This window comes from Lonchura striata, chromosome 9, assembly GCF_050655825.1.
Source record: "Lonchura striata isolate lonStrDom1 chromosome 9, ASM5065582v1, whole genome shotgun sequence".
NCBI classification, from domain to species: domain Eukaryota; kingdom Metazoa; phylum Chordata; class Aves; order Passeriformes; family Estrildidae; genus Lonchura; species Lonchura striata.
In genome coordinates, this window is record NC_140711.1 from 8,222,678 (window position 1) to 8,241,386 (window position 18,709).

The following is an 18,709-nucleotide window of genomic DNA, read 5'->3' on the forward strand; positions in this document are numbered from 1 at the left end:
TAATGGAAAAAGAATTCGTAGAAGGCTCTGATTATATCATTCTTAAAATAATTTTATCGATAAATTTATCAGTTGACATTTTTTGGTGATTTCACCCCCTCCGCCATTCTTCCTCTTACAACTTCTTTTGGGTAGCTTTAGGAGTTACACCACAATGTCCAAAAGAGTCTGAATTATTCTTCTTTTTGTGGTTTTTCCAGGTACACACAGCATGTAAAGAGTTGTTGCCAAACAAGTGCCCTCTTGGGCTCTGCAAAGTGTCTGTCATTCCTCCTACTGCTCTTAACAGCATTGATTCAGATGGTAAGTACTCCTAGTAAGTAGCATTTCTTTCTTTTCCTCTCAGTCATAGTCACTTCACCTGGCACTATTAATGCTAAAAATCCTGCTTTTGCTGTTGCTGAAACTCGCCACTGGAAGCCATTGCTGAGTATGGCAGCGAGCTGTTTGCTTTGCTTTTGCATTCAGTTTATCTCCCTCTAATATCAGTGTTTGCTGAGCTGCAGCTGATTAAATTTATTGACAATAACTATATTGCGGAAGCAATTTGGGGAGGTTGGGGAAGCTGAAAATTTTGGCACACTGCTAGGAGATAAATGTGACATTTGGCAGCATGAGGTGTGGTTCTTGCTGGATTCAGGGCTGTGCACATTTGGCATTCACCCAGTGAGTGCCATAAGCACAAGGAAAATATTAGCTTCTTCATAGCTGGGCTGGGGTTTGGGCTGTTGTTTTTTCTCTCCATCCATCCCCATGGGCAGCTTCACATCTCTTGGCTTTTCCTCCCTCTCTCTTCCCTTTGACCCAACAGGTTTCTGGAAAGCCACCTGTCCCCCTTCTTGCACAAGCCCTTTGTTGGTCTTTGTCAACTCAAAAAGTGGGGACAACCAAGGTGTAAAATTTCTACGAAGATTCAAACAACTGCTGAATCCAGCCCAGGTCTTTGACCTCATGAATGGAGGACCTCACCTTGGGTAGGCAGATATTTTTTGGAAACAAAAATTCCTTATAAATACCCAAAAAGTATGAGGGACTTACTTGGTTAAGCTCATTCTCAAATATAGCAACGAACCTATTCCTCAGAGAAAACTAAATAGGTGAGGTTTGGAGGGGTTTTCCTCTCTCTTTGTTAAGTGTTACTGATTAACTAAAACCAAAAATGTTGTCAAAAAGGTTATTGTATCCATTCAGCAGTAGGAGCAAGGCAGCTTGAGGCATTTTTGGGGAATTCCAGAAACACTCCTCTGGAAGAAGACCAAGCATGGAAAGCTTGAATCCATAAGAAAATTTGTCAGCAGTCTTTTAACAGGCATCCTCATGTACTGCTAAGAAAAGTTAATTTCAGTTAACTCAAGTGAACAGACAGATGTCATAGATAGCAAATTAATATTGTCAAGATGAGATTTATTGAGAAATAACTTACCTGAGAAGTCTGTGAAACTTCCATCCCTCAAAGAGTTTGTGGTGATATTGTGGAGAGACTCTTACGAGTGTATTTGGTAAAACTGGTTCTGCCATAGGATCTAAGTTATGTTTCAGACTTTTTGCCACATTATGCTAGAGTATCTGTGGATATAAAAAAAAGTAAGTGCTGTGAAATAAACTTATTTTGTGTATTTCTGCAACTCTCACTTAAAAGAAAAGTTTGGTCTTGAGTATGTTCACTTCCATATGTTTTTCTGTTGTAAGAGCCAACACAAGGTGAATTTCCTTCGTCTTTTCCTCACAGTGACTCCCAGTCTTTGACCAGATCTATAGATGCAGGGGGCTAAGTCTGGGAGTGTCTGTTCCTGGATTAGTGGTCATTGGGTTCTGCTCTCCTGAGAATTGTTGTGGTTCTTTGCTATAGCATATTGCAAAACCCTGGCATTTAAAATCGCAGTATTCTGTTGAGGTGATGTGTTTGACTGAAAAATAATTTATAAAAGACTTGTAAAATTAAGTGCTTTCTTGTTCCCCTCCCCAGCCAGACTGACTGTTGTGAGGAATTTTGCTTTTAAGCAGGAATGAAAAAGAGGGAATCAGTTACCTTCTCGAGCTGTGGTGCACACTTCTAAAACAGCTGCTCTTATATATTTGCTTAAAAAGGAAGTGATGGTACCGAGTAAAGCCTGCTTCTTGATAATTTGAATATTTTCAGCTGATGCTAGTCGGACTTGTAGCATAAGATACTATCATTTCTGGCAGTCATCTTCTGTGCGTCAGCAATGCTTGATAAAATAAGGATTTTTGTGTACTACAGCAAATCTTGTTTAGGTAATAATAGTAAAAAACATACATATGAAGCCAAAATAAAAGCAAGAGCAGATCTCAAAAATGTTCAGTAGGAAGCACAGTTTCAAACAGGAGAGGTTGTTTTTATTATTCTGGAAAGGGTGATGGGAGAAATTCACACTGGTGAGATGTTGGTCTGCCTGTGGGACAAACAAGGCACCAGAGCAGTGATTTATTTTGCTTTCCCAGCAGAACTAAAGCTTGTGATGTTTTACATCCTCTTGCAGTTGTCTCATGGCTGATTGACTGCATGAAGATCCCCCTCTTGGAGCTTTGCTTTAATTGGTGTGGCTGTGAGTGTGAAGGCAGTGACATCAGAGCACTTAGAACTGTGACGAATAACTAGTGTTAGGCTGGATGCAGCAAGGCTGCAAGAGAGAGTTAATTCAATGGATAATCAGCTGTCACATGCTTGTCTCCTCTTCTGTAGAGACAAAAGTGTCCTGCTTTAGTAGACAAGTATGTCTTGGGAGATATTTCTGTAGTGAATAGCTATGGTAAATTGCTTAGCTGTATTTATAATCCTTTAATTATAACCATTTAAATTCATCTGTAATCTGGCAGTGGCCTGTATTCATTGCAAAATCAGTGCCTACTTTAAGCAACACTGCCATGTTTGTTACCTAGATTGGAATTATCATTTCTTTCTGTAACAGCTGATTGTTTTTCCCTCTTGCTTTTTTCTTTCTCTTTTCTGTAGTTTACGATTATTCCAGAAATTTGACACTTTCCGGATTCTAGTTTGTGGTGGGGACGGAAGTGTTGGCTGGGTTCTCTCTGAAATTGATAGCCTCAACCTTCACAAGCAGGTACCTGCCCTAAGAGCTTGGTTGGATGAGGGAATGAAGTAACAATAGCATGGGCTGAAGAGGACTTTACTTGGTCATGCAGATATCATTTGCCCCAGGACTGAAGCTGCCAAAAGCTTACTGTAGCAGTGCTCTTGCACTAGTTTTCTGCAATAAATAAATCCAGTCATGGATTAATTCTTTATGCCTGTCTCCAATGTTCCTCCACAAGATCAGCTTTTGGAGTAGCTCTGAGTACTCCTGCTCTATTGCCAGTAGAGACATGGTCTGAAAGGGATGTGGTTAGGAAACTTAGGAGTTCCACATGGGTTATGCTCTGTTCCCTTTAATTCTTGTGGTGTAGTATCTGAGTCTTAGGGATAGGCTGAAACTTCACCGGGGTACAGATATCATACAGTGTTTTGCCTGGGAACTGTCTGTACTAATTTTACAGAAACACAATGGCACCATCTGATGGCTAAATATAAACCTCTAGGAGGTTTACTATAGTGAGGTGCTCCTTGAGATGGTAGCTGTAAAATGCTCCTCTCTCAATTCACAACCAAAATTAGAGGAAATTTTTCCTTAGTTGTATGCTATTCTGGCTGTTTTCCCCATCCAGTTACTTTCTCCCACCCTGGGATTAGCTGTTTTCCAGTGACTGGTGGGTTAAGGAATCAGTCATGTTACTCATGTCTGTTCCTGGCTCATGTTTCACCATTTGAATATCACTTTCGTTTTCCTTTTCTCTGATGCAGTGCCAACTGGGAGTGCTGCCCTTGGGAACAGGGAATGACCTTGCCCGTGTTTTAGGCTGGGGTTCTGCTTGTGATGATGATACCCAGCTCCCGCAGATCCTGGAGAAGTTGGAGAGGGCCAGTACCAAAATGCTGGACAGGTGTGTAACCATCAATAGCATCATCTGCTCTTCAAGAGTTGTGTGAAGATATCCTTCCAGGAGAACAGGGCAGTCCTGACTCTGCCAAGCTTTTGGACCTCTTATTAATGCCAGATAACATTTTTGTCATTGATACCCTCTCGCAAGAGAAAATGAAATTATCTGGGTTCCAGTGTCCTCTCTTTTGTCCCAGAGTCCTCATCATTTGAATTTGTGATTTCTTTGTCCTAGTTTGAAACTAAATTTACATCATAACCTAAGACAGCCTTAAAGTTATGACTTTTTTTTAAAGCAATTTCTTCTTTGGAAATCTAAACGAATTTATCTTGAGTGGCTTAGAAGTAAAAGCCAAATGCAGTAGTGGGTGTCAACGCTTGGTATTGATATCTCCTGTATATGTCTTTGTACATGATATACAAGACTGTCTCATGTCTTTAGAGTTGCATCTTGGCGTCTCTTACGTTGAAACAAGTAATGCCAATGAAATTTTTGTGGAGAGGAAGAAGTAGAGATGTTCCTTGTGCTGTAAATACTTGTTCATAGTGTCATGCTTCCTTCTTCCCCAGTTCAGCCCTTCTATATTTCCACTGCCACTCTGTGGCTTCTTTATATCGGTGATGGCTCCCCAAAGCACAGTTTGTTCTGCTTTTAGGTTCTAACCTGTTATGTTTGGATAACAGAGGAAACCATCTGTATTGTAGTGATAAGTATGGTTTTCAACAGGTGGAGTATCATGGTGTATGAAACCAAACTCCCTCGCCAGGCCTCCACTTCTACAGTTACTGAAGACTGCAGTGAGAATTCAGAGGTACCTCTCAGGAGGGGCAGGGGACTGGGCATCAGCCTTGGAGCACACGAGATGGGAGGCAGTGGCTGAGCTCCAGTGGAGCAGAGCTGAGCCATGGATGTACCCAGAGCTGCAAAGATCTGGGGCTTTAAGTCAGTGAAGTGTGATGGAGAAAGATGGAGGTTGGGTTACTAGAGTCAACAACCATAATGAGGGATGAGGAGAAGGTACTTCGGAATGGAATGGAAAGGAAATTACTGGCTTTTATTTGCTTCATTATGTCTAGTTGTTGAAATAGTGGAAAACTGCATAGCAGTTTCTTCATAGCATGAAGACCCCCAGTACTTTTAGATTTGCAGCTGGTCAGAGACTCTAAGAACTGCTGATGATTTGTCGGTTCGGAATTAGTTTCTTCATCAGATTCAGGTCTTCAGTGAGTAACAGAGCCCTGGACTGTGGATTTTTTTCAGGGCAAAAAGAATCTGTAGAGTGATAGGTACTCTTAGAGGAGCCAGGATTTCACAGCGTATGTTGTAATGTTGAGAAGCAGCACCTCAGTGTTTCTTTTCTGATTGTCAACAGGTGCAGAAGATTCTCTGCTATGAAGATTCTGTGGCTGCTCATTTGTCCAAAATTTTGACTTCTGACCAACACTCAGTGGTGATCTCCTCAGCCAAGTGAGTACTTAGAGGACAACTGCTCTAAATTTCACTGTGAAAATCCTGCAACAACCCTTGCATGATTTTGTTTTGCTCCTTTGTCTAGAGTACTTTGTGAGACAGTGAAGGATTTTGTGGCTCGAGTAGGGAAAGCCTATGAGAAGGCAACAGAAAGCTCAGAGGAGTCAGAGGTCATGGCCAGGAAGGTAAAATTTGAAAAAAATGTTTGGGTTTCTACTTCTGAAGTGTAAAACTGCTCTGTTTTCAGAGAACTGGGTTAGCAGCAGTTCAGTTAGCACTAAAAGAATGAATTACCCAGGCAACTGTTTTGTTCTACTCAAATGTCGTTCTTCTTCATGTAGTGCTCTGTCCTGAAGGAGAAGCTGGACTCATTGCTGAAGACACTGAATGATGAATCTCAAGCATCTTCCTCTCTGCCCAACCCTCCTCCCACCATTGCAGAGGAGACGGAGGATGGGGATGGGTCGGGCAGTGCTGGTGACTCTTCAAGTGAGCTCTCAGTGGGCTCGGCCTGCACTGCACGGCCCCAGATATTCCGTCCCCGAGAGCAGCTCATGCTGAGAGCCAACAGCTTGAAAAAAGCCATTCGCCAGATAATAGAGCATGCAGAGAAAGGTAACCTGTCAGGAGTCCTACTTGTCACTTCCTACAGCCTCTTAAGAAGTGTAAATTTCCTTTATTCTGGGAAGCAGCAGACATCTTTATTGAAAGCAGCTTTCCTGAGCTAGAAACGCTATTCAGTAACTCTGGCCATTTAGTTTCAGTGTCATCTCTGCCAAGCACACCTTCTGGAAACATTGCTTAGTAAATGAGTGTGAAGTTCAAGGTGTGTTCTTTTCCAGCGTGCTGGTTTAGGAAGTTCCTACCCTCCCATGCTGTTAATTTGCATTTCCTTCCTGTCCCCACCCATACCACAATTGTGTCAGTGCAGCTCTTTGTGTGGCCTTGCTGTAAAACAGATCTGAAAATATTTGGAAGAAGGGATTTTAAGTATTTTAACATTGTTTCAATTTCTTTATAGCAGAGGCCAACAAAACATTGATGTTGTACAGCTGCAGGAGAGGGCAGGAACTTCTTAAATTAGTTTTGTCCATGGGTAAAACATATAATACTGCACTTTGGTGCAAGTCAGTTCTGTTCTGATGTTAACTTCTTAGGCAGGTGAGCCTCTTCTCCACGTTTTGACCCTTATCTGTCTCCAGGCACACACCCCCAATGCTCCAAGTTTCTTTTCCTTTGAAAGGCATCAGTTTCCAAGTGTTAGTTAACTGACACCAAAGGAAGTACTTTACAGATTGTTGCTGGAGACAAAAGCATTGAAATTGCAGATCTAACATCCATGCATACCCAGGTGTGCACTCTGAACAACTGTGTAGTAAGTTAAAAGATCATTGCAATGTTGCTTGGATTTCCAGCACTGCAGCACTGTGTACAACATTTGCTGGAGTTGAATAGTGGAAGTCCAACAAACAGCCTACTTCTGGTGAAATAGGCCTTGATCTCACTGCTCCTTCACTTTGGTGCTGCTTACCTTAGGCCAGTTTGATGTCTGTGAAGTTCTATTGGAGCCCAAGCAATGTTTACAGCCAGACGTGTTCCTGTTTCTGCTGCACAAGTGGGTAGGATGGGTAGATCTGATGAACTACAGGGTCAGCACAAGGGAGATGAACAGACTGAAAGAAGGGGGTGAGCTGGTAGAACAGCTGAGGGCATTCAGAGCTGCTGGGGAGGCAAAGACTTGTTGATTACTTGCAAAGGGAAGTTTTGATTTCTTTAGACAGCATGCTAGTGTTTAAATCTTACGAGCTCTCAAGCAAACTCCAGTTATATTTAAGATGTATTTGTTCTGCTTTTCCAAACGATTTTTCTTCTTCCAGAGTGTGCAGTCTGATTCTTTCCTCTCATTGTATTGGTTTTTACTGACTGCTGTTTTCTTCTTTTTTGATTACATGTGTCTAAGTCCCCATTTCAATTGCCTTATGTTATTGCACCACTACAGATTAAACAAACAGGAAATTCATTAATCGTTTCATGTCTGTCTGGTTAGAATTCCTGGCAACATCTAAGTGCAAATAAATGGAAGCCCATCACCTCTTACACAGTTTACATCTCAGGATGCCTGAGTACCTGTGGCATTAAAAATAGACACTTCTATTTAGAGCCTGACTGCTAAAGAGCTCAAAGTAATCAAAGAGGCTAAGCCAGCCTGGTTCCAAAAGCTCTCCAGAGCAGATCTGAGACAAATGATAAAGGAAAGCTTTGTGTTATTCCTGTTCTTTCCTTTAAGGAATCAGGACATTTAGAATCCCGTCCTGTTGATATATACATGAGTGGGAGGTATTCCTTGCCAGAAGAGCTGTGAGGTACTCACCTACTTTATCTCTTCATACAGCTGTAGATGAGCAGAATGCTCAGACCCAGGAGCAAGAGGGATTCCTCCTTAGTCTCTCAGCCTCTGAGGAAGGCAAGGAGCTGAGGAACGAAGATAAAATTTCCATGCAGTCATCACATAGCAGCAGCTATGGAGTGTCCAAGGGGAGGAGCCAGAGGAAAGGTACTGCTGTGGGGCTGCCACCATGCAGATCTTGCCTGTGGATTATAATTCTGTTAGTTATAAAAAGGGAAGGAGGTGTTATGTGTATTACCTTGTGTTCTGTTCTCAAATTTTTGCATGATTGCTCTTCAGGCCTTGCACATTTCTGTGTTCTAGCCTATGCATGATACACTCTTTTTTTCGCTGCATCTCTCATAGCTGGTCCGTGATTTTAGTATATAAAGCCAAGAAATGTTCTTGCACTTTAGCCAGTAATCTGGATTCTCTTGGCTTTCAGTGCTTGGACAAGGACAGTCTTGAGCACTTTTCATGTCATCCTTTGCAGATGACAGAGAGCAGCAGCCAGTTTGCTTTAATAATTGTGTTATGTGAGTAATTTGTTAGAGATCTCTGATCACTGCTAATACATTAGGAACTTCCCTGATTATTGATTTGGAGCCAAATACCCTATCTGTTGTGCTGCAGGCACCAGCTTTTTCTCATCTCTGTTTCCTGTGGCATCTTGGTACTTCCAATTTGTGGGGTTTTCCAGCAGCACATATCTGACATCTCTGTCTCTTAGTGACTGATTCTGTCACTTTGTTTTGGGGGGGGCTCAAGTGTTTTGCTGTTGAGTGATTCCTAACCCAGTCTTGCTGCTTGGCCTGTGCTGGTCTGAATCACAGCACTATGTTTGTCAATAGCCAAATTTGTGTTGTGTTTTACAGCCTCCAAGTCTCCTTGTGAAAGACTAATAAACAAAGGAAGTTTGTCACTGGGCAGCTCTGCATCTCTTCCTCCCCAGACAGGAAGCCGGGACAACTTGCCAATGCTGAACACAAAAATCCTCTACCCAAGTAGGTGTAACACCCACCACTTCCCACTGAGGCAGCCAACTGGAGCATGGGTGACTGCAGCACAGGCTGCAGTCCTCATGTGAAAACATGAGATTGTCCTGCCAGGTGCCCTTTTGTGCAAGGTCAACCATGAGAGAAATCCCTTTGTGGATAATTGCAAGTGGAGGCTTGTAGCTGTAGTATTTTCCAGTTTGTAGCTAAGACCTAGACACATATTTCTATTAATGCCATGAAGTGGCAGAATTTAGATGCCAATTGCAAGGAGATACTTATCTCAAAGTAACCATGAGAAGGGGGAGATGATGCTGTTGAGAACGGTTTCTGAAGAATGGCAGCCATAGGTTGAGAGCAGCAGTTCCTTTAGGTGAAGTGACTGGAAGTGTGCAGACTCAGCAGAATTCCTACCTCTCAAATGATGTGCAGCAACTTCTCCCCATCAGTGTAGCAGTATCTTTCCATTTCTTCGCCCAAATTACTTGTTCAAATTGCTCCTTCTGGAAGCAGATCATTTCCTTTCTCTCTGACAAACCTACTATTTGTAGGTCACCAGTTAATAATTTAAGAAGCAGGAGACAGTAATTCTTGAATTACTTGGATCATAGCTTCAGTCCTGCTCCTTTTACTCTCTTCACTGTATCAGGGATATTCTCCTTGTGAAAAGAACTAACCTCTGGGGTGAAAGAAGGCATTAATGCTATTTGCTTTCTTCATGAGTGACAGGGAAGAATGTATCAACTCTTTTTATCTTGTCCTTGAGATTGAAGTTACCTGTTTTCTGCTTATTATTAGTCATGCTCTTCTTCATGGTCAATTTTCCTACAGATATCCGTGCTGGCATGTCAGGTTCTTTGCCTGGGAGCTCTGTCATCAGCCGATTGTTGATCCATGCTGATCCCTTTAACTCTGAGCCTGAAAATCTGTGAGTATGCTCAGGAGCTGGAAGGGAGGGCATGGGCATTTGCAGACGTCAGCAGAGAGGGGGATTTGTTTATGGACCAAAGTAATGGACTGCAACAACCTGGAGTTCCATAAATGGATCCATATGCTGGATTTTAGAGCTTAAGGATCAGCTTATGGAGTGTGCAGTGACACACATCTGACACAGTTGCGCTTGGTGGTCTTCTCCAATCTAAATGATTCTGTGTGAGATACGCACCAAATGGTACTAAGACTTATGAGTGGAAGTTTTGTTCTTCTGTTTGGCAGAGAATGTTACACTGAGAAGTGTGTCATGAATAATTATTTTGGAATTGGACTGGATGCAAAGATTTCTTTGGACTTCAACAACAAACGTGATGAGCACCCAGAGAAATGCAGGTGGGTTTGGTTTTAAATGATCTTTGGAACCATGCCAAAAGTGACTGAACCACTTCATGCTTCTATGTGGTTTTGAAGCTGATTGTGTACAACGTGCTGAATAGGTGTATTGTCTGCATAATGCTCCTTCAAGGTTTGAAATCATGATGGAAGAGATAAGTTACTGATTTATTATCGATTCATTATACTATAAGGTATTTAAGTTGCTACATTGGTGCATATTTAGCACATTGGTTCTATTTATGTCATCTCACTCAAAGATTTTTCTCCTGGGCCTGCTATTTAGCTATGAGAGAAGCACATCTCAATTCTAAATGCAGCAGAGGCTGATTTTGGCATTGATCCTGATTCAATACAAACCACAGGTTTGGCCTTTTGAATACGTGAGCAACTACAGGATGCTTTGTGTAGCCTGGGATTGGCTATATTTGCTGTATATGAGTTAATACAGCCAAGCACTGTTGATGTCCTGGTGTATGAGATGGGCTGGGGCAGTCTCTGTATATTTCTGGTATTGTCTGTTACTCATGCTTGATTCCTACCTGACATTTATTTAAAGGGAAGTAGTTGCTTCAAGTGGTCCTAGCACAGTGACCACTTGAAGCAATTGACCCTTCTGGAAGCAAAGCATCTTTGTGGTTTAGGATGTAGCAGGTACCATTTCAGTGTGAAGATTTTATTCCTTCTTAGTTAAAGGGTAAACGTTTGTGCTGACTTTTTCTCTTTTTGCTTGCCCCCTTAGAAGTCGTACTAAGAATATGATGTGGTATGGAGTATTGGGGACCAAGGAGCTGCTGCACAGAACATATAAAAACCTGGAGCAGAAGGTCTTGCTGGAGGTGAGGAATTAGCATGTTCTTCTGTTCCTAAGACTGGGATGCCTAATTCCCTCTCCTTCAGACACTGTAATTTTTGGCATGGTGATTTGGCTTGGTGGCATTCGCCTGCCTGAAACAATGTACTTGGCTATGCGTCATGCTGAGCTAACTAAAAGTGACTTTTCCTGGTTCTGGAGCATAACTTGTATTCTAGGCCCTAAAGAGAAGAAGTATCCTCCTGCTGGAAGGTATTTGCTGTTCGCAATGCAGTGGTCAGCATGGATAAGATTGTTACGTTCCATGGGGTATCTCATGTGACCACATCATTTTTGATGGTGGGTGCAGTAGAAAGCTCTGAATTTAAGTGTGCTGTAATATGTATCCAGCTGGAAAAGAAATACTTTGTATAGGTCATGTACAGCATAAACAGGTAACTTGCAGGAGAAGACCCTTATCACATGGATATTTCAGGAGTTTTATTCTGCTTTCTTGAGAAATACATCTAGAAGCTTTGCCAAGCCTCTAAGGTGTGTCCTGTTCCTGTTAGAGGAAAAGAGTATCTCTCTAAAATTCATGTCTGCCAGAAGATGTGTGGCTCATGAGGTTTGAGTGGATACCTTCTACTCTTCTAGGCGAAGAATGAACAGGAAGAAACCTGAATTAATGTATTACTAAGATGGTGCTGGCTATTTTCTGTTCACAGAGCATGTGCTCTGGCAGGAGGGTCTCTCTCCTGCTGGGCTGAGAGTAGTGTTGCCTTCATTTCTGTGCAGTGCGATGGGAGGCCAATCCCTCTGCCCAGTCTCCAGGGGATTGCTGTACTCAACATTCCCAGCTATGCAGGAGGCACCAACTTCTGGGGGGGAACCAAGGAAGATGATGTGAGTATTCTCTAAGACCATACAGGAAATGTTTCTACTTACTGTTGCTTTTGAGATCATAGCCTCTGAAAATAGTGCTTGGAAGAAGAGAGCAGGGGGCCTATCTGCATGCACCTTCTATTGGATGTGGCTGAGATACTGAAACCTAATCTTGAGCTGCTTTCATACCCAGGCAGTCTGTAAGGATTCAGAAAAATACATCACCAGAGCATTTAGACCTGCAGGAAGTTCTTTAGGTTGACCTTGTCACCACAGAGAAGTAAAGACAAGTAAAGCCCCTTGACAGCAAAGGCAGCTAGATTCACTCAGAAACATTGTATTCTTTGGAAATTTTTTGGAGTACCTACTTTCAAAAGAATAATTGCCTTGTGACCTACAGCTTTCATGTCTGAATTATACTTTAGCCATTGGAAGCCTCCATTTTTCACTTCTAGCTCATTCCAGATCTTCACCTTCTAGCCTTGTTATTAATTTTATGCAGATTAAAAGCACAATTAAAAGCCAACCCCCAGGTCAGCACCAATAGGGGGTAAAGGAAACGTCTCCAAGAGAGCTGTGCCTCAGTGAAATTCTCTCTCCCTTGTATGTGGCAGACATTTACAGCCCCTTCCTTTGATGACAAGATTTTGGAGGTGGTAGCCGTGTTTGGTAGCATGCAGATGGCAGTGTCACGTGTGATAAACCTACAGCATCACCGGATTGCACAGGTATCAGCTGCTTTTGTGAGCTCTTCCTGCCTGCCCCCTCTCCAGCTGGTGACTTTGTAAAGCCCTTCTTTCTGCTCTGTCTTGGTCCTTGAGAAGAGCATTCACCAGGGCTGGAAATCACATGCTTGGGGGCAATTTGAGTATGGAATTGTTTGCTAGCTTTCATTTTAGTAGGAGTTAGACCAACAACTCAACTACACATTAGTCCAAAGGCAAAGCAGGTATTCCCCGCTGCTCAAGGGTGAGGTGTGTCCTGCTGCCTAGATGTGTGTGCCTCAAGTAGCACCAAAGCTACAGCACCTGGGGAGGGGCTTTGAAATGCAGAGAATGGCTTATGCTTTTGGAAAATCAACCTTTTAGAGTTCTTCTGACCCAGTCACTCCTTGCAGTGCCGGACAGTAAAGATAGCAATCCTTGGAGAAGAGGGAGTTCCCGTGCAAGTGGATGGAGAAGCCTGGATCCAGCCTCCAGGTTACATTTGGATTGTTCATAAGAACAGGGCACAGACCCTCACCCGAGACAGGGTAAGAGCATCCTGAATTGCCTGTGCAGTACACACGTGTTTTGAAGTCACATATTTCTGGAGAGCCTGGAAAGGGCCACACATGAGCATTATCTTTGTGAATGCAAGAAGCATATTTTATTACACACCATAAAAGTTTTGGGAAACAATGTGATTAAACTTGCATTCACTACTTGGGAAGTATCATAAATAAGGTTGTTTATGCAAGCTTATTTTACTTCCTTTTCTAGGTGCCTTGTGACATTGTTCCTTAACATGCTTGCATGCTGTTTTTTCTACAGGATGCCTGCCTCGCCAAGTGCTGTGGATTGTCTAGATTCAGACGGTCAATGTTTTAATTTGTCATTAATGTTCAGTATTTGGCTTCATTGACCATGTAAAACAGTGTCTTATGCCTCCAGAAGTGTGTCAGTCTCATAATTTTCAAATATATCTGATGAGTACCAGCAGATAAGGAAGTCTCCTTGCTCTTTTGCTGTGTAATTGAGCATTGATCAGACAAAGGAAAGGATAAAGACCATGCTGTGGCACAGACACACTTCGAGTCTTCCCAGCTCTGTGATTGTCCATGCATAAACAGTTCAGTTGAGAGCAGCTCTTCATACTACTTTCCAGCATAACACCCAGCTTCCAGAGCAAATCAAAGTCCTCTGCAAAGGGATTCACCTGCTGAATCGCAACAAAGAGAAAAAGGGAAAGTAGCCTGATACAGGCCTGAGGCACATTGCCTGGCAAGGGAATTACAAAGATGATAGTATGAAAGGAAAGCAAAGGTGGGCATGCAAAGCCCCTGTCATGGTAGGACAGGGCACCAGAGACCTCTTAACTGGGAGAGCAGTGGGTGTTGATCATAGAAGCACAGAATGGTTTGGGTTGGAAGGGACTTTAAAGGTCATCTAGTCCAAGCCCCTGCCTTGGGGAGGGACACCTTCCACTAGACCAGGTTACTTAAAGCCCCATCTAGCCTGTGGTCTAAATATTGCCAGAGATGGGGCATCTACCAATTCTCTGGGCAACCTGTGCCAGTGTTTCATCCCCCTCATCGTATAAAATCCTTCCTTACACCTAGCTGAATGTATCCTCTTTTAAGTTCAAAGAGTGTCCTGTCAGCTCTAATGTGAATGTTGTGGAGAGGAGACAGGAATAGTGCACACAATCTTTTGTGAAGGGTAAGAGAGCTTCTTCAGCAGCACACTGACACTTGGAGGGACAGTGACTGAAGGAGATAGCACAGAGAGCAAGAGAGAACAGAATTGCTGCTGTAAAGGTAAAGGGAGGGAAAAAAGGAGAGGCAACCTATGTGTGGGTATGGTGGGAAAGGTGACATGAAGCACAAGAGATAGAGAAGACAAGGTAGTCCCTTGTGAGTGTGTTATGTGTTGGGCCATCAGAAACCACAGCTATGAGTTCAGATGCTTGGCCAACCAGTTCCTAGGGAAGCCCAGTTTACTTCCAGATAAGGAGGAGCCTTGAACATTTTTAATTTCAAGCTCTGAAGTGTCTCAATAATACTGAGGTGTAAAGGTGATACAACTACTCAAAGAAAAGGTTGCCACCACTTGGATTTTTTTAAGTCTGGCCCTCAGTACTGCCCAGTAATTTTGACTGAAACTATGCTTAAATAGAAATTCAGCCAAGGCAAGCATGTGGCATGGAAAACTTCTTTCCAGCCAGCTACTTAGCAAAGTTGTAAGCAGCTTAACTACTGGGCCCTGCAGTGAAAAGTGCCTGTACCTGGACTGGGTTTTTATGGGAGTTTTACAAGGTACTTTAGAGTTTGCTTACTGTGTTTTTAGGCCTTTGAGAGTACCCTGAAGTCTTGGGAGGACAAGCAGAAGTGCGAGTTGTCACGACCCTCCTCTTTCTCTCTGCAACCAGAGATCATGTCTGAAGAAGAATCCACCCAGATCATCCAGTTTGGTCAAGCTGCAGGTGCTCTGATCCACAGGTGTGACTCAACTTGTTTTTGGTGAATAGAGCCTCCTTTAGGGCCTAAAGTTCTTGTCCTGCTTCTTGTTTCTGGAGATGTTCTTGTTCAGCTACATTGCTGGTCCGTCTCACTGAGAGGAGCATTATTTGTTGTTCAGTATCCCAGCTAAACAAGGACTAAAGCTGGATAAGCTTTCCTAGGCCGTTTTGAACAAAATATGTTATTTTTATGAGCAACCATGGATCTTTTAATCCTGAAAGAACCTGTTGCCTTTGAATATAGTTTTTTTCAGAAGAGAAACAAAAGCCTCTCAAGGAGCTCAGATGACAGTCTGGGTTGTTGCAACCCTGGTGCCTAGCAGAAATTTTTGTACAATGCTCACAGTGTATGCTTACCTGCTCATCCTTTAGTCAGGCATTCCGTAGGGCTTCTGAGAGAAAGTTCCCAGAGTCATTAGAGAAAGTTGTTGTAAGTGCAGCTGCCTTTCACATCACTCTAGTCATACTAAAATGTCTAGGTTGTATTTCAAACTGATCCCAGTTTGTGTGCAGAATTGAGCATGTTCCTGTGAGAGAGTTGCATTTCCTTGCCTGTTTATGCTCAGTGTGGCAGGAGAGCTGCCCTGCTTTGCCAGAGGCTGTGCCCCTGCTGTGATCCCGGCTCAGCTCATCACTTGGATGAGTGTTTAAATGGGATACCCGGTCAGGAGAGAGCTCCTGATTTGAACATATGCAATCTGATATGCTGATGCAATCTGTAATTCTCTCTTCAGTATTCGGGAAATAGCTCAATCCTATCAGGACATGGAACAGGAGCTTGCCCATGCTGTCAATGCCAGCTCCAAGTCTATGGACAAAGTCTACGCTAAATCCAAGTCTACAGAGGTACTGCACTCACTTGGCATCTCCTGTTTTGTCCTTGCTCCAGAGCTCTTGGTTTTCATTCTAGCTGACCAAAAGTAGGCCTTGCTAGTCTAAGACTTCTTCCTTTTGACTTCTCAGACCTGTGCACTTCCAAGCTTAACTTGTATATGAACTGCTTCCCTGCAGGGTCTGAACTGCAGCCTTGTTGTAGAGATGGTGAATAATGTCAAAGCCCTGCACAATGAGACAGAGCTGCTGCTGGCAGGCAAGATGGCACTGGTAAGGAGCACAAAGCAGGAGGAAAAACCAGCCTCTCACTTCCTCTCCTCTCCTCCTATTGCCTTGGCCTAGCATTTTGCTGATCTTGGGCTCTGTAAGTCAGTTTAGATGTTATTATCCAGGAATCATTTGCTACAGAAAATTTTGCTTCATGAGTGTGCTGTGGAGCTTGGAGCTCAGATAATACAAGAATTGTTAACTTGGTCTGGGGGCAGAGTACCTTCTCTGCACTTCCTGGCAAAGGAACTGCTTTGTTAGGTAGGAATTTCAAGGCAGGGGCCTGGCTGTGTGTTCTGCCGTGAGGCTTTTAACTCTGCCTTTCTTCTATTCCTGATCCAGCAATTAGATCCTCCACAGAAGGAGCAGCTCCAGGCAGCCCTGGCAGACATGGACCTCCAATTGAGGAAACTGGCAGACATCCCTTGGCTGTGGCAGCTTATGGAGCCCTGTGATGAGGAGGTGAGGAGGACCAAGGCTATTTTTCCCTAGCTCTTCTCTTTTTCCCTAGTTGTCTCTGTGTGCTTGACTTCCTGTTACTATATGACTGATGTGAGAAAAAATCATTAAGAAAGAAACTTGATTCCCTAGGGCTAAAGAAAGTAATTTCCTGCCAAGATCTCTTGTCTAATATGGGATCAACTTTCTCTGCTTCCTTTTCTGTCTTGATGAGAATGAGTTTATGAATTTTTTTTGCTTTCTTTGCGAGATCATGGAGCTGAGCTTGACAGTGCTTGTTGATCTTAGTCCATTCCAATCAGTTTATGTGTACTTGATTTTTTCCTTCTGTTTTTGCAGAACCAGATGCTGGATTATTCTAAACGCAGCCGCAGTGGCAAATTCCGCCTGGTGACCAAGTTTAAAAAGGAGAAGAACAACAAAAATAAGGAGACTCACAGTAGCATGGGATTGCCGGGTACCAAGTCTGCTCATTCATTGTATCTTTTTATCCCAACAGTGTGGTCACACCACCACCTGTTCTTGGTTTGTTTCCTCACACATCCTCTCCTTCTGTTTCATCTGCATCTGCCATTTCTTGCAGGTCTAGTCAATCTTTTTCATGTGGCAAAATAGCTTATTGCTCCCTTCTGACTCATGGTCCCCCTGTACCATGCCAATATTCCTGAGCAGGAACAGGAGATACCCTCTGAAGAGTTCTCCCCTACATTGTACAGATTTTCACGGCTATTTCAGAGGATGTTTAGGGAAGTGAATTTGAGGATTTCAGCATTTTAAGTATAAAAATGACTGCGGGGCCCAAGTCCGCGTAACTCCAGTCTTTTCACTGCTTATTCTCTATGATACAGTAAATTATATTTTTCTTATTGATTCACCTTCAGGCTTTAATCAAGTTTCATGTCTAATTGGCTGAGGATCAGCATCATCACAGCTGCTTCCTGACCTTTAATCCTATTGGTCAGTAAATAAAAACTGGCCATGAATCAATAAATTGCCATTCAAGACACTTTCTCTTTAAATTGGTCTAGTTGATTTTTGGTTTATTGCTCTCCTTATGAAGGCTTTCTTCCAAAATTCAGAAGTATGACTTGTGCTGTTGGCTCTTGGGTCCTGTCCTCTACCATGGAGTTGTGGGTGCAGTCTCCTGTCTGACAGGCTGATGTTCATTCACTGCCTCCCAAAACTGGGAAAATTTTATTATTCTCTTATTTAGAGACTGCAAGAAGGTGGAAGTCTCAACTCTTCCTCTCTCCCTCAGACATGGGGGGGGAGAGAAGTTGCCATTTTGTTTACCAATTGCAAGTGGTTGTACATAATAATGTGCAAACTGATCTGTGCTGTGATTATCCATCATATATTTTATGAATCTGTTGTTTTGTACACAGAATTTACACAGTTAATTTACTCTTCTTAAACATGGGGGTAAACTTGAAAAAAGCTACCCCTATCAAAAGATATGCCATCTCATCAAAACAAATATGCACTTCCTCCTGGCTGTACTGCAGCAAGCCTCTTCTTAAGAGAACATGTCTTACCTTTTTTTGCCCTACCTCCTTCATTCAAGATTGAAGGTTGTGCTGCCCTCCCCTTATTATGACCTCCCCTGTGGTCCTGCTTGCCCTCCTCCTCTGGCACTGAGTGCTGTGGTGTCCTCATCTCTCCCTGTCTCCTGGGATTCTGGGTACTCAATGCACTCCTGCTTTTCCATCTCTAACAGTTCACCTCTGGGGAACGGAGGAGGTTGCGGCGTGGCTTGAGCACCTCAGTCTTTGTGAGTATAAGGATATCTTCATCCGGCATGACGTCCGGGGCTCTGAGCTCCTGCACCTTGAACGGAGGGACCTCAAGGTACTTTCACGGTCGGCTCATGAGAAATAGCCAGCTGCATCTGCATGACCTCCTGTGCTGAATGTGCTTGGAAGTGGTCTGCCTGCTGTTCATTCCAGGTGCCTTGGCAAGATGAACAGGTTCACTACAGCCTTGTTTTATTTTCTCACCCTTTGGGTCCCCTTGTTTTTCATAGCAGGGAGGTAGAAGAGCTGGTTGAGGGACCAGCTGTCCAGTTCTGCCACAGCTTCCTGGAGATACAATACAGTCCAGCATAGAGGTTGCCAATAG

The 18,709-nt window shown here is 43.1% G+C and overlaps 1 protein-coding gene across 16 annotated transcripts in view; it reads left to right on the forward strand.

The window, feature by feature from the left end:
- Positions 1–18,709, forward strand: part of DGKD (diacylglycerol kinase delta) — a 59,574-nt gene that overhangs the window by 35,991 nt on the left and 4,874 nt on the right. For 13 of the 16 annotated variants that reach the window (XM_085587067.1, XM_021544386.4, XM_021544388.4 and 10 more), the window contains 22 exons: positions 201–303; positions 812–974; positions 2,975–3,083; positions 3,821–3,960; positions 4,684–4,768; positions 5,330–5,424; positions 5,513–5,612; positions 5,769–6,042; positions 7,820–7,981; positions 8,689–8,817; positions 9,640–9,736; positions 10,024–10,134; positions 10,877–10,973; positions 11,726–11,833; positions 12,427–12,540; positions 12,930–13,064; positions 14,860–15,011; positions 15,766–15,877; positions 16,043–16,135; positions 16,475–16,594; positions 16,931–17,048; positions 18,309–18,439. In XM_085587067.1, coding sequence (XP_085443193.1) covers positions 201–303; positions 812–974; positions 2,975–3,083; positions 3,821–3,960; positions 4,684–4,768; positions 5,330–5,424; positions 5,513–5,612; positions 5,769–6,042; positions 7,820–7,981; positions 8,689–8,817; positions 9,640–9,736; positions 10,024–10,134; positions 10,877–10,973; positions 11,726–11,833; positions 12,427–12,540; positions 12,930–13,064; positions 14,860–15,011; positions 15,766–15,877; positions 16,043–16,135; positions 16,475–16,594; positions 16,931–17,048; positions 18,309–18,439 — 2,748 coding nt within the window. Of the gene's footprint in view, positions 1–200; positions 304–811; positions 975–2,974; positions 3,084–3,820; positions 3,961–4,683; positions 4,769–5,329; positions 5,425–5,512; positions 5,613–5,768; positions 6,043–7,819; positions 7,982–8,688; positions 8,818–9,639; positions 9,737–10,023; positions 10,135–10,876; positions 10,974–11,725; positions 11,834–12,426; positions 12,541–12,929; positions 13,065–14,859; positions 15,012–15,765; positions 15,878–16,042; positions 16,136–16,474; positions 16,595–16,930; positions 17,049–18,308; positions 18,538–18,709 lie in introns of those variants that run through there. The other 3 variants (XR_014957165.1, XM_085587065.1, XM_021544389.3) reach the window with 3 other exon arrangements.